General features: G+C 38.2%; 1 protein-coding gene across 5 annotated transcripts in view; it reads left to right on the forward strand.

Annotated features, from left to right (window-relative positions):
• NWD2 (NACHT and WD repeat domain containing 2) overlaps positions 1 to 14,165 on the forward strand; it is a 51,636-nt gene extending 37,471 nt beyond the window's left edge. For 4 of the 5 annotated variants that reach the window (XM_021533148.3, XM_085578569.1, XM_021533149.3 and 1 more), the window contains 4 exons: positions 4,239 to 4,442; positions 6,027 to 6,171; positions 6,463 to 7,052; positions 8,542 to 14,165. In XM_021533148.3, the coding sequence (XP_021388823.1) occupies positions 4,239 to 4,442; positions 6,027 to 6,171; positions 6,463 to 7,052; positions 8,542 to 12,456 (4,854 nt within the window). In that variant the 3' untranslated portion in view covers positions 12,457 to 14,165. Of the gene's footprint in view, positions 1 to 4,238; positions 4,443 to 6,026; positions 6,172 to 6,462; positions 7,053 to 8,541 lie in introns of those variants that run through there. The other variant, XM_085578570.1, reaches the window with a different exon arrangement.
• The last annotated feature ends 1,261 nt before the right edge of the window (positions 14,166 to 15,426 follow it).

Here is a 15,426-nt window from a genome sequence, read left to right on the forward strand (position 1 = left end):
GATTTCAGCTTTTTCTGCTTTAAGATAATGTATGGCACCAGAATTAATGAATATTTTAGTGATGATGTCTGAACTAATCATACAACATGCCATGTGAATACCTCATATCTCAAAAATCAAATCTAAAACTTCTTTTGTCCTCCTTTTGGTCATTATTGTGACTGCGCCTATAATTTTAATATCTTTCCACACCAAGAATATTAGAATGAAAAATACTTCCTATTGTACAGACATTCGTTTTTTAACCTTCATTTAATAGAGATTTCAGCCTCAGGCTCCACAAAGCATTCCTGATGGAAACGACAATGGATGTGGCTCTGAGCAGCCTTGTCTGTTGGAAGGTGTCCCTGCCCAAGGTTGGGGACTTGGAAGTAGATCATCTTTGAGGTCCTCCCAGCCTAACCCATTCTGTGATTCTGTGAAAGCTAACAAGGCCACTGCTGAGGTTGCTCTGTGTTAATTCTGTAAACGTTCATTAGGCACAAATGGTTGCTGAGGCTTTTATATGTTTGTCAGCCTACTTGTCTTAGGCACCTGCAATCTAATGAGTTTTTAATTTGTTGTTTTACTGTTAGAGGAAAATGACTCATCAGGTGGGAGATCTTGGTTCACAAGCCTGCATATAAAACTGTCCATTGATAGTGAACACATTACTGTTCCCTTTAAAAATAATTAATAATAATAATAATAATAATAATAATAATAATAATAATAATAATAAATGTTGTTATCACAGATTTAAGTTTTGGGTTCTTATTGTTGAATACTATAATATATTTCAAAAAGATCTGAAGTAGTGGTAATCTTTGTTTACAGACTAAGTATGAAACAACATGAAGATGTGAGAAATTGTGTTTGCTTTCAATCCTGTTCATTTTTCGTTTGTCTTTATTTTTCTAAGAAGGAATTTGCATTTACTAGAATGTATAGGGAAATGGAGATGGGGCAGATATTTCCAGAGGCTGCTGCAAGCCTCTGACACAGACGCAGTTCAGGCACTGAAGCTCCTGAAGGAAAAGTGCAGTTCAGAGCTTCTCATTGAGGCCTCTAAGGTCTAAGTGGTTTTGTGGTACCCTAATAGATAGGAGTTTAACCAGAATGACACCAAAAGACTGAAGGGAAGGAGGTACTTCCAGGCCTCCCTTTTAACATGGGAAGATGTAGTTTTCACACCCTGTGCCTGCAAATGCACTCATCCTAAGGCTGTCATGCAGCCTTGGAAACAAATACTGGATTATAATTCCAACAAATGCATACAGTCTGTTTATACCCCTTAGTCATTTTTTTAATCTACTAGTGCCACTGCTAATAGAAAACATGGAGTGCATCTAGAGGAAGATGCATTTGGGTGAAGAGCTGCTCCCCAGGAGCCTGGTGTGTTTATGTGGCGTAACCCAGCATTTGAGCATTAGTTTCTCAGTAGAAAACAGCTGCTACTCAGAGTGCCTCCTGCTCCCAGCCTGGGCTGTCATACCACAGTCCTTCAGAAAACTGGTGGTAGTCACTTTTGTACTCTCCAGTAAAACAAAGAGTTTCGTTTCATGCCTCCATTAAAGGGCCAGTAAAACTGGACTGTAGGTTGAGGCTAGTCTGAAGTTACGAGAAAGCTCAGGAGTGACTCCATTAAGAGTTTTCTAGCTCATAAAATTTTCTACCAGAATATTATTGAAATTATTACACTGAGTCAGGTATTAACACCAGAACCTCAGGTAACTTCTGTTAGAGTTCTAACAGGAACACAGCTGCAGTGCAGTGCCTGGGATGACCCTTCTCTAAATTATACACCTGCTCAGCAGTGTATTTAGGGTTTGCTGGATCATGTCAAAGTTCTTTTGTATTGTGTTTTGCTCAAGTAGTCAGGAGGATAATCCCCAGTACAAAATTATTTACATAATGTCTTTTGAAATGACAGATGAGATGTATAAAAAAGGTCTTGTCTTTTCATTTTCAAGTAAAACTAGTTATTATTCAGCTATAGTACAGTGAAGAGAGAACAGCATAACCTGTACCAGAGAAGCAGAAAAGTACATAGAATAATTCCAAAACAAATTTAGTTGATTAAATGCAGTACATTAAAATCAGACATAATAATGTTGACATTTTAGTATTGTTAATGAAGGGCCCAGTTATTGATCTTTGCTGAGGGAACTGTCTATTGAATCCACTGGACTTACATTCGGAAAAAGTGGAGCCTAATGAATTCTAAGTAATAATTTCTGTACAAGGTAAAAGCTCCTCTGAGAGAAATTTATGAAATTTCTATGTCAACCTGAATGTGAAGAAGCTTTCCAATTCAGCATGATATAAGTTATTAACCTCACTTGAATGAAGAAGGAAAATAATGCTGTATTTTGTTTAACCTCTGCAGCTTCAGAATTCCAAAATTACAGGGCTCTATGAATAGATCAGAACAGTAAAAGCTTCAAAATTTTCCCCAGCTATCTCATTATGTGAAGCAACATAGCCTTCTCTGAGGGGAGCTACTAGCTGGAATGATCACAAATCAAAAATGAATTTAGATTATAGAGATACTGGATCATTTTATTTAATTAATTATACAATTCCAGTTGCTGAACACATTCATTCCATTCTCATGACTGCTTGATGTGTGCCCTGAATGGAGCTATGGTGGGATCTGAATGGCCAGCCAGGCAAACACAACTTTCCCCTGAAGCCTCTCTATTGGAGAAGCTTCTTGAAGGACTTGGATGCTGTGACTTGTCTGAAACTGTATCACAATTCCAACATTCCTTGGCTTCTCCTGAGCAGTGGGCAGACACTGACTTGTTCCTGACCACCAGCTCTTTGTCGGTGCTCCTCTGTGGAGGGTTCCAGCTGCTTGCCATCAGAGCCAGCATGGTAGTTCATGGGTTCTCCCTAGTCTGCTCCAGGCAAAACCCAGCTGGGTTAGTTTACAATGTCAGGCGTGGTCTGGGCTAGCTGGCTTTCCCTGGAAGGATAAGGAAGTGTTGGTGCACTGCTCTGGGGCTGCAGCATCTGGCATGGTGAGCCACTGGAGTGCTGTGTGCCAGCATAGCTGGGTTCAGCAAAGTGTCCCACTGCTTCCTGCTTTTATAATCAGTGAAGCAGGCTTCATCACCATCAGCTACTGATTTTCAGGATGTTCTTCCACTGGAAGAGTTTAAAACACTTCTAATTATGATGAGTGGTTTAAAAATAATGAATATTTAGATATTATTTACAAACATGCTCATTTACATTTTTAGGGCACTACTATATTTGCATTAGCATTACTTTACTAAGAGATCTTTCTGATTCAAATCAAGATTCTGTTACTATTGGTTCCTCTCCAGATTAAGTACCCCTCATTAACACAAGATCTTTGCTGAATACATTTAAAATGAAGAAAGAATTTTTAAAAATCACATTTTAAATTAAGTAAGAATTCTCACTGACTTCTGTGGACTAAGTATTTAATGCAGAATTGATCTGATGGTCACAAATTTGAAAAAATTGCAAAAAAATGCTGTCATTTCCTCTAACACTATTTTCTATGAAGTTGTAGGACATTACAATCATATTTTTACAAAATATTGACAGATGGTAAACTACGAAAATATTTTTTTAAAAGAGTGTATTTAGAGCACCACAACCAGTATTTTAACCCTCATTTTTTTTAAGGGAAATGTCTCCTGTGCCACAGTTTAAGAACTGACTTCCACAAACCTTTACTTTTATGCAGAGGTACTAAAATTTGGTTTGATCAATTTCTACTCAATAGTTGCTTCTTCCTTGCCCCACTGTTCATTCAGTGGACAGCTACTGGGGCAAAGACAAGAAGAATAGAAGCAAAGCAGATTGTGATTTTGCAACACTGATCCTTGCTGGCATAAGCCACAATGTCAATTTGCTTTTGCATGTGAGGATAATCTCAACCTGTGACTAACAGAACTCAATAATACATGAGTCAATGTTGTGCTAAGTATATATGGTATTTTTTTAATTATTTCTTTTGAATTCCTTTGTATTTTTACTACTAGTTAGTACTATGAGAGACAGTACATCTACTTGAAATTTTCTAAGTCATCATGGTAAAATACAGCTTAATATGGTACCCTTAATAGTGATTCCTGTCACACATTATCTGTTTCCCTTCCTAGTAATTTCAAAGTCATTACACTACTACCAGACTTACTTTTGGGAAATTCAGATCCCAAGGATGCTTTTTGCATAATGGAAAAGAAAAATTTAATCCCTACATTTCTGTAACTACATAGGGTCTATTGGGAGAGAAGTATGGGAACATCCGAATACCAGGCGAAGTTGAGTCAGCAGAATTTGAAATGATCCTGGATGCTGCTGTAGAGGCCAAGCTAGAGACAAGGATTTTAGAAGAGTGGTACTGCAGGGATGAGAACGCAGTGCCGCCAGCATATTACCTCAGGCCAAAATCAGAAATGCTGAAGAACTGCCAGAATACGGTAAGTCATAGTCACCTGCTCACAAAATTTTTCACTATCCGTTACAGTGGCAGGCAGTCCCCAAGGCCAGGCACTTGCTGTTGTCTTTGAATTAGGTTCTACAGCCCTGTCCATACCTGAACAACTGCTGCTGTGGTGCTCCTGTCCTGTGCATGGAGAAGGAGCAGCTGCAAAACACCAAGGAACACAACTCCTGCATATCCTCCTCTGATAGCTAGAGCAAGTGAACTTGGGGCAACTGTGAGCTGTTATGGCTAGTGGGACAGTTGTACAGATTTCCCTTCCCTGATGTTGTAACATGGAGAACTCTTCTTTTTACTGTGCATTTGCTAAATTTTGATGAACAGGACTTGCAAAGGAAATAGATGTTTTCCCTTCTATCCCAATAGAAGAAAATTCTAACAGTCAAACAAGTGCTTTACACTGTCCTGAGTCAGTTTAACTCATTAACTGTATTATAACATAAGATTTTTCAACACTGTTAATTATCATTTTTAAAGCAGGTCTTTGTCTTTAATTGATGATGATAAAAACTGTATCTATTTCTCAGGGCTCAGTTCTACCCTCCTACACATTGAGTATATACCTAAGGACATATTTTAATGTACAAAAAATGAAGTACCTAAAAGAGTTTTCACTTCATTTTTAGTGCATATTATATTATTGGGGGTTTTTATTCTTAAATCTTTGTACTTTTCCTGAAATTACTGACTAACATGGGACTAAATAAAAAGATGTTCATGACTTAATATTCATAATTCAACTTAAAAGAGATGGTCATAACTTAAAGCTGTAACATAGATGTAACATAACTTAAAGGTGTAACACAGAGTTACATCTCATAAACTTATAGAAAGTAATAAAAGATACTCGGCTCTGTCGAGAAAAAGTTGCTAGGGAGTTTATCATGGAGATGCCACACTCCAAGAAAACTGGAGACCCCTGAAATATTTCAGCAGTAGTAAATAAAACCTGACTGCTTTAGAGGAAGCACCAGCATGGCGTTTGCAAAATACAATCTGAAAGGATTAGTGAATTTATATTAGAGTTCCTCTCTGATGATAGTTAAGGTTAGTGTTAATATAGCTCTGAATGATTGAATGTAATGTCACGTATAATCCTGTATTTTTAAAATATGGTAGCTAATAGAGGCACTTAATTACAGGTGCCAGGAACCTCATTTTCAGTTTTGAGATTCGAGTTTATATTATTATAATTATTTCTTCTCATTAAAGGAGCCATAATTTTAGCAGTATTGCTGCTGCTTTATTATCATTATTTCAGTCTTGGTTCTCAAACCCCTCTTTCTATAAAGGTATTATTGTCCTTATTCTTGAAAAATACTGCATTAACTGCTTACACTAGGGATTTAGAAAATACTTCAAGGATCTAATTCTTCATATTCTTAAGTGGAATACAATATGATCATCTGCAGTATAAAATGTTTAACTTTTATTTATGTTTGTTAGTCTATGTGTTTCTCTCTTACCATGTTATTTTTGGCCTTGAATATTAGACTTCTACTTTCTGAAATTGCATATGTATGTATTACACCTACTTTTTAACTATGGATATTTTTAAAAGATGGAATCTTCTTCAAATTCGATGAATGAGAACAAATGGCAAGATATATCAGAAGAGATTAAGAACATTTTTAAGACTGCTGTGAAATTGCTGTATGAGAAAGGAAAAATGAAACACAGCCAAGCAAAGAGATATCTTTCCTCTGGTAAAGTTCACACTAACAATTTCTATGTATTGTCTTTTCTGTCAACCTTTCCACAAACATGAAAATATATTTCTGTTGGCATTTCTCATATAATTAAAGGGGACAAAAAGGTTTGTTGTGCTTGCTTGAGACTAAAACCCATACAAAAGCACCCAACAAATACTCTGTTTTTTGGGGGGATTTTTACAGAGAACAAATGCAATCGAGTCTGCCTGTAGGGGGTAGGATATGTTCTTGAACTGTTTATAAAGAAAAGTTGACAGAGACTCTGTGTTCTCTTTTCATCCCCAGCTATTGAAGATGAACTTGATTTTGCCTTGGGTAAACAAACACCAGCTTTTCTAAAGAAGTGTGTTTGCTACATCCGGAAAATTGCCAACATTGAGCGTTTCGTTAAAATTCCAGAGATGGGAAAATACATGGACGTGGTACATAAAGCTGGGAAGTTTCTACGAGATCCTGAAGCCCTTGAGAAACTGATCAAGCTCAGGGATGAATTCATTCCTACCATTGTCGCATCATCCAATCTGAGAGTATACACATCTGTCACCCACTGTGACATGAAACTGGGTTACTCCCAAGAAGTGGAGAGCCATTACATTGAAGGACTTGGTAAACAGTTCTATGAAGACATGATTGATATAATCCAAGCTACAGTGCAGCAGAACTTTGACACGGAGACAGACATGCTGTACGATGAAGTCCTTCAACACTCATCACTATGTAAAACATACTCCACTTTTTATGAATATAGATGTGAGGCATTAAACATCGTTCACAAATATGTTTTGCCTAGAAAAACAGGACACATTAACCCTCTTATCATATATGGAGGACCGTGCACAGGGAAGACTCTTCTGTTAGCGGAAGCAGCAAAGAAGGTAAATAAGCACCTTACATCATAAGGTCATGTTGAAAGCATTACTGTGTGTAAAGGCCAACTCAGTTTAATTCTTTCTTTTCTCAACAGATCTATCAGCCCTCGATATATAAATATCATATTATTGTACACATGTGCAGAAAAATATTACCTTTCAATAACAGCGTATCTGTATCATGTACTTAGCCAAAACAAATATAGTTTATCAAAGCTCTTAGAAATCTAATAGGAATCAATATATTTTGAATTAACAATGTATATTTTAGAATTTTCTCTTTACTTCTTATTCCTCTGAGGCCTTATGATCCACAGCCATCTAAACATCTTATTTTGGTTTTAGTCTTAAAGATAAATGCAGTATGTCTTTCCAAGTCATGCCATCTCATGTTCTCATAAGAAACCATTCCAGAATTATTCTAATACACTGGCTACAAATATATATGTAATAAACTGCAAAAATATCCATACTTATTTATCTGTTGTATGCTATTTAAGTCATTGAGCTGAGTACTACAGGGAAATTAATGAAACACTTTGTGCAAGGCAGGACAAGATGCAGAAAAAGACCAAGGTGGCATCACCAGACCTAATTCTGCAGATGGCAGTCACAACTTTGAGATCCCAGCAGGATGGTCAGAGAATTTAGCACAGTGAGGTGGGAAACAGCCTTATCAGCCAGAAGGAAATGAAGAAGGGAACGATACTGTTTAAAATCCCTGTATCTACTCCTGTGGAGTCACATTAGCTGCATATATGAAATTGGGAGTTGCAACTCAAGATCTCGTTTCATATCTGAGTACATAAGTCAGCCTAGAAACTCTGGTTCTGCTTTTCTTTTAAAATACTGTAAAATAACATAAAGTGAGATGAAGAGGCATGGAACTGAGTGTGTTAGCCTGCACAAACTGGGAAGATTAAAAGAAGCTACATTCCTCACTGGCTTGGAGTGCTCTAACCAAGAAAACTTCAAAAGGGAGATACTTTTTCCTATTTGCAGCAGTGTTTTAGAGTAAAAGTCACAGGTACACCAGGGCAAAGTGTAGTTCTATGGGTCAGGGATCTGTTCTCTGATCCGTGTCCTCTAGAGACATGTCTTTATACTCAGTCAGAATCAATGCTAAACAGGTTTAGGTGGTAGGCTGGTGTAGCTGACCAGGGATGACATTGTGTAGTGTCTAAGGAAGTCTATTTATAAGAGACTCTATCTACACACTTTCAGAGGTGAGACTCAGATTTTGTGAAGAGTATCCTGGGATTTATGGAGTATATTCTAGTCATGTCCTCTTTGATGTAACCCTTTTTCTGCTAAACAAAGATGATACACAATTTGCATTTCATTCAGTGCACTCGCCTTGAACTCTGACAGTGAAAGTATTTCTATTCAAACAGTAATATTTTTAAATGTTTATTCATATATAGACTATAACTATTAATAAACTCTGTTACTGTGCTTCCTGGAGATATAAACTAAATTATGCTCTATATTCTAGGCATACTCCTGGTTGCAAGAAGAGATGGGACCAGATTCTGACCCCGTGGTAGTTATAAGATTTTTGGGATCTACTGAAACAAGTACAGATCTGAAGAATATACTCCAAAGCATTTGTGAACAGCTAGCAGTCAACTATCGCTGCCTCGTACAAAGTTACCCAAAAAAGATTCATGACCTTCGGGACTTGTTCATAAATCTCTTGAATGAGTCTTCATTTCACAGGCCACTGGTGATTATATTTGATGCTTTAGAACAGCTAACAGATAGTGATGATGGTAGAAAGCTCTGGTGGCTTCCCATTCACCTTCCACGTTCAGTACGGATAATTTTGTCAACACTGCCAAACAAGCATGGGATCCTGCAAAAACTGAGGTGCCTTATTCATGAAGAAAGCAACTATATTGAGTTGACTGCAAGGGACAGAAAGATGTGTAGTCAAGTACTGAAACATCAGCTGCTGCGAGTTAAAAGGAAAGTAACATCAGGGCAACAAATCTATGTCAATGAGGCATTCTCCAAGTGCACACTGCCTATGTTTGTGAACTTAACCTTCAGAGAGGTCAGGCACTGGAGATCCCACAAGGACGTGGATGAGTCCTCCCTCTGTGTTACTGTCCATGAAAGCATAGAGCAGTTGTTTTGGTCACTGGAAAACAAGTGTGGGTCAAGACTATTGTCAAGAGCACTTGGCTACATCACTATGTCCAAATCTGGCCTGAGTGAAATGGAACTGGAGGATATTTTAGCCCTTGACAACAGTGTTATGTTTGAACTGAATGAGAGAGTCAAAGAAAGTAACCCATTGAGAATTCCATATATATACATTGCAAGACTTAAGGAGGGCTTACAGGGGTATTTAATAGAGCGACAGGTGAAAAATGTAACGCTGCTTCTTTGGGCAAATAGGCACTTGCAACTAATTGCCCAGAAATTGTATCTGCACAATGAAGAAGATTTGCGTGAAATGCACACGGTCATGGCAGAGTATTTCCTTGGAGTTTGGTCAGGTGGACGAAGAAAACCTTTTTACAGCAATGACCAATATCTGAGTGGGTATCCTGACCGTGACAGCAGAGGCCTGAATGAGGATGAGGCAGCTTTTGACAGGCAGGCTCCAGATCAGCCTTGGGTCTTTCAGTGCAACCCATTGGAACCTGATATCTTTTTTATTAATCACAGAAAAATGACAGAGCTTATTCATCACTTAACAAGATGTGGAAGAACTGATGATCTTCTGTATGGAGTCATCATGAACTTCAGCTGGCTGTATACCATGATTAGAATAGGGCAGTTTGATAAAGCACTTTCTGACATAGAATTAGCTTACACTTACTCTCAAGAAAAGGAGCTGAAATTTCTGGCCAGTACCCTCCGCAGTATAAAGTTCAAAGTAGTAAAATACCCAGGTTCACTCTCTGCTGAATTGCAACAGAGACTTCTCCCAGTAGTAAGTTCATTGCCCAAACTCAGACATCTCCTTCTGGAATGTGACAAGGATGGACCCAAGTACTGCTCTATTGTCCCTTTGCATTCCTCCATGGATGTGACTTACAGCCCTGAGCGCCTGCCACTGTCATCCAGCTGCATGCATGTCACTGAGATTTTGCCTACATTTAATCCCAGCACAATTATTGCTGCTCTAGAAAATGGCTCCATTAGCACTTGGGATGTAGAAACCCGCCAGTTACTAAGGCAAATTACAACAGCTCCATCTGTTATCTTAGGGATGAAGCTTACTAATGATGAAAAGTATCTTGTAGTAGCTACAACAAACAACACTCTTCTGATATATGATAACATAAATTCCTGTCTTCTTTCTGAGGTGGAAATTAAGGGGTCAAAACACTGTGGAATTGCAGGGGACTCCAGTTTTATAAATGGATTTACATTATCGGTCAACCATGCGCTTGCTTGGCTGGAGGCCAGTAAAGATGTTACTGTAATAGATCTGCTTTACGGTTGGCCTCTCTATCAGTTCCACTGCTGGTACGAAGTGACCTGCGTGCAGTGCTCTCCAGATGGAGTTTATGCATTCTGCGGGCAGTATTTGAACACCACAACCATTTTCCACTTGGGCAGTGGAGAGAAGCTGACCACTGTGACCTCTGAATTTTCAAGTGGATTTGTGAAATTCCTTCTCATTTTGGACACAGCCCAAGAAATGGTGATGGTGGACAGTGAGGGTAGCCTCTCTGTTTGGAATACAGAGGAAATTGCAAAACCCCAGCTTACAGATGACTTTGACTGCAGAAGAGAAGACAGCGAAGTTGTCAGCATAGAGCTCTCTGAAGACCAAAGTGCAATTTTAATTTGTAAGGCTCTCAGCATTGAACTTCTTGATACTCATGTGTGGAAGGTGGCTGAAAAGTTTAGAGCTAAACACAATGAACGCTTTATATCTGCCGTGTTGTCCAAAAATGGCAACTGTATAATTGCTTCAATGGAAAATACCTCAGCCATTTTTGTTTGGAGAAGGGATACTGGACAGTGTATGGCAAGCTTACAGGAAATCTCAGGAACTATAGTCAGGCTAATTAAATCAAATCATCATAACATGCTGCTATCCTTATCCACCAGTGGTGTCCTTTCTATCTGGGATATAGACATCATAACTGCTATGTCCAATATTGACAAATCTGGCAAACCCATCCAAAGACTGGTGTTGCCAGCCAGAGGTGAATTAATATACACGTTGGATGGATCAGATTCCGTCCATAAGTGGAACTTCAGCACTGGATTTATTGAAGCTGTGTTCAAGCATGAAGGTATTGTTGAAAACTGTGTGCTGACCTCTTCTGGAGAGATAATGGTTACATCAGATGATAAATGCAGTCAGTATGTATGGCACACAGTTAGCGGTGAAAATATCTTTCGCATTAATGGACAAAAAATCTCAGAGCTAATGATTACTCATAATGATCAGTTTGTAGTCTCTCTCTGCGAGCAAAATGCATCCAGAGTTTGGCGACTGGCTACAGGACATAGGGTTTGCAATATTCTAGTTGCCTTACAGAATGCATTTATAACAACTGCAAATACATTTGTAGTTGGAATGGCCAAGAACAAAGTTTTGGCAGTGAGTCTCTGGACAGGCAGTATAACAAAGAAGTTTTGCTGTGATGATGGTGCAAGCATTGTGGATATTAAGTTGATACCAGACTGCCCAGATATTATAGTATTTATAACATCTACTGAAAGTGTGAACATCTGGAGCCTAACAGAGGAAGTCATCTGCAGACGGGTACAATTGCCTGCCAATTTCTTAAAGAAATTGGAAGACTTTGAAATATCTCCAAATGGGAAGCTAGGAATTATAACCCGTGGTGATGAGAACATCAATGTTCTTGATTTACACAGTGGAAAACTTCGTGTGGTTCACGCTCCGGGTGTCATCTGGCGGCAGAGGCTGTCTTGTGATGGCCGCTACCTGGTGTACATTTGTTGCCGTGGGGAAGAAGATGATGACAATGGTGCAGTCTCTAGTTTAATTGTAATGAGGCTAGCAGATGGCAAAAACATCGGTGCCTGTTCTCTTTATAAAACTCCCACTTTTCTTGCACTCTCACAGAGACATTTAAACATTATTATTGGATTTGATGATGGAAGTATAGGTACATACACTGTAGTGGATAGAGTTGATGCTGCACTGAAAATCAAAATTGCTACTTCAAACAGCCGTCAGATTTTCAACAATGCAACACAAGTGATTAGGCCAAAGTGTCACAATTATAGTTTCAAAGTGACTGCAGACTGCATTTGGAGGGAATCAACAGAAGTATTTGCAAGGGATAGCCCCATTACAGTTACAGAGGCTGAGGTGAGTGAAGCAACACCAACCAAAAGACACAGCTACTGCTATGAGAAAGTGTGCTCAGCTATAGATTGCAGACATAGTTTTGCATCTGACAACTGAGTAACCATCTGGGCAGTTTATCTGAATAGTACACTTGCTTAGGTATGTTTTCTGAATTAATGTAAAAATCAGTGGGTTTCTTGGAAGACAGATATAAACAGCAGAGGGCAGACCAGCTGTTTTTTTTCCTGTCTTACATTTCTGTAAACATAAAAGCAAACATAAAGCAAATGGGCTGCAGGGTTTTTTTTTAATTTCGGAATACAAGGTTTAGTCCAGAATTTCACCAGGGCCTTGATTAAAAATTTCTAGCAATACTATCAAAATTGTTATGCTATTACAGAAGTTAGGTGATCATGTTTGTGGTTGACAGACTGTTTTAACTAGAGCTAAAGCTCTAAGTGATTGGTGAGAAGTCAGACCACTGTTTTGTTTTCCAAGTCACCTAGACGGGTCTATAGCTAACAGTCAACTTTATACCCACTTGCAAAAATGTGGTTTTCTGCTTGATGGTGCAATGACAAGATGTCACCTGCCAACCTGGAACACTTGATACATTCCATCATCATTTTAAAAATATCTACTTTTATTTTTCTTTTTAATTGGGTTTAATCTTTGGGCTGAAAGGAGTAAGTGCCAGTCAGCTACTAAAATGTCAGCATGTGAGGCAACAAGTATTTGTTCACCTCAATGAACAGAATGAAAGCTTTTTTTTAAATTGCATGCAGGGATTTGAGGTTTCTGTATTGTGATAAAAATTATAAAAGTCCTGAACTAAAGGAAGTATAGGGATTAGGGTTTTATTTTTGGTTTGGGGAAATGTTTTGTCTTCATAGTGTGTATTAGTACAGGTCATAATGAAGATTTTTCAAAGAGAAGAGGTGTTACTGATGAATACTTAAAGACATTAATTTCTTTATGTTAAAAGGTTGCTGTCCATTTTGTTGTAAGAAAGTCTAAAGTATCTCCTATGTCTCCAAAGTAATCCTGGTAGTTTTCAGACATGCCATGTATTAGTCCTTATAACATTTGCCTTAGTATCGTTTCTCTTCTTTCCCATGATAAATACAGATCAAATGACCAAACACTCTGAGACTGTGTATCTGCTGAAATATTCTACTAAATGTAAAGGCTTTTAACAGGTCCCTTCTTAGTCCAGTTTGTAATGGGTTTTTCTTACTCTCACATGCATACAGCCTTCACTTTCTGCTTTAGAAACTGTTCTGAGCCTTTTGTACAGTTTTACCAGTTTTGAGGCAGAAATTGTGAAATAATGACAAATGCTGTAAAAAAAAAAATTCAATTTTCCTGAGTAAAAAATATACCGGACAACATCTGAAAGCGTAAGAAAATTTTCCCCTACTTACGTATCTTAAAGTTGGCACACCCATGGAAGTATTTTCAAATTATTTAAACAGAATAATCTTATTTTTAAAATCAGAATTCCATATCACAAATTTCCAAGAAATGAATGCTAAGCTAGAACTTAATGTAGTGTGTGAATGTTCAATGTACAAGCCAATATAGTATATTAAGTGACTTGAATGATTTTTCCTAGCTGGTTTGCAACTAATAGATCATATTGAATGTTTTTATGTAAACTTTGTATTGTTGGGAGAACCTACCCAATCAGAGATTTATATTTTCATAAATGTCAAATTTAGTTAAATTTTGTTACAGAGTTGTTAAACTAGAAATCTATTGCAGTCTTCAAACAAATATACAGTCTTGTGTATGCATTGTTTGTACTAATAAACTGTGGAAGCAGATACGTGTGTGTCCATTAATTTCATGGAAATTCCACACTAGCAGAGGGACATATGGTCTTCACAGCTTCCTTTGGCCTGTACATAAATAATGTTTAAGGACAATATCGATAAGGAAAAATTCCAGTATTTTATCCATTGCAGCTAACTAAATCAAGTGTTCGAAATACAATGAGATTTGCCATTAGATTTTACCATTCTTAGATAACATTTATGACTAGACTGCATACTGACAGTATGCAAATCAACAGACATGAAGGCTTTTGTCATCAACCCAGTAAAAGCACAAAAAAAGGGACCTGAAAACCCACTCTGATTCAGACCTGTGAAGCTATGGGAAGAGGCCCCACAGTTCCCAGGATCCTGTCCCAAAAGAGGCACCTTCCACCTTGTTTCAAATACAGTGTATGACTTGTGCATTTTGGCCCTGAACTCCCTGTCCATAACCAGTGTAATACTGGAAAGTTAGTTCTTTCATTATCTTGGAAGGCTAAAATACATCCTCTGTCTGCCAGGAGAATGGCTGATTTGTAATTACATTACATCCTGTGATGTAATCACAGAACCACAGAAGATTCTGAGTTGGAAGGGACCCTAAGCGATCATTAAGTCCAACTCCTAGCCTTGGATGGGACACCCCACAGAATCACACCTTGTGCCTAACCTATCTCATTCAGGTTGCCAGCCTTCTGAATCTATTTCTCAGGGGCCAGACTCCTCACATTGAGCCTATACAGCAGACACAGGGTTCTGAATGGCTGCAGGCTGCTGATAACTTGCTACTGTGAGAGCGACTACTCCACAGCCCTTCACAAATCTGTCCCCAAGTATGTGTATCCAGTGGTACTGAGACAAAATTCTTCCTCCAGCAATGAGCCATTCAAATACCAAGTGCTGTTCTACCCCTACATAGAAATAGTGCAATTTACTTTTTGTTAATAAGCACTATTTGCATCTCTAGAAAAAAGCTTTAATTTATATTTTAGATAAAGTCATCTATAAACAAGCTCAGGTGGAGACTGTATTTTTTGACACAGAAGATTCTAGGAATAGGCTGTAGCTGCAAGAAAGCTTTAACAGGGAATTAACCGGAAATTCTTAGGCAGACAAAGGTAAGCCAGAGGTCAGCTAGAAAAAATATTTTTATCGGTCATTTCCTTTGCACCACAGCTGGGGAATGCATGGCCCGTGACTTCATTTCAAACGGCCTGTGGCCATTTGACTTTTTTTCACATTATTATCAGATAACATCAAAATGTGGGTT

The sequence above is a fragment of the Lonchura striata genome, chromosome 4 (genome assembly GCF_050655825.1).
Source record: "Lonchura striata isolate lonStrDom1 chromosome 4, ASM5065582v1, whole genome shotgun sequence".
Lineage (NCBI taxonomy): Eukaryota > Metazoa > Chordata > Aves > Passeriformes > Estrildidae > Lonchura > Lonchura striata.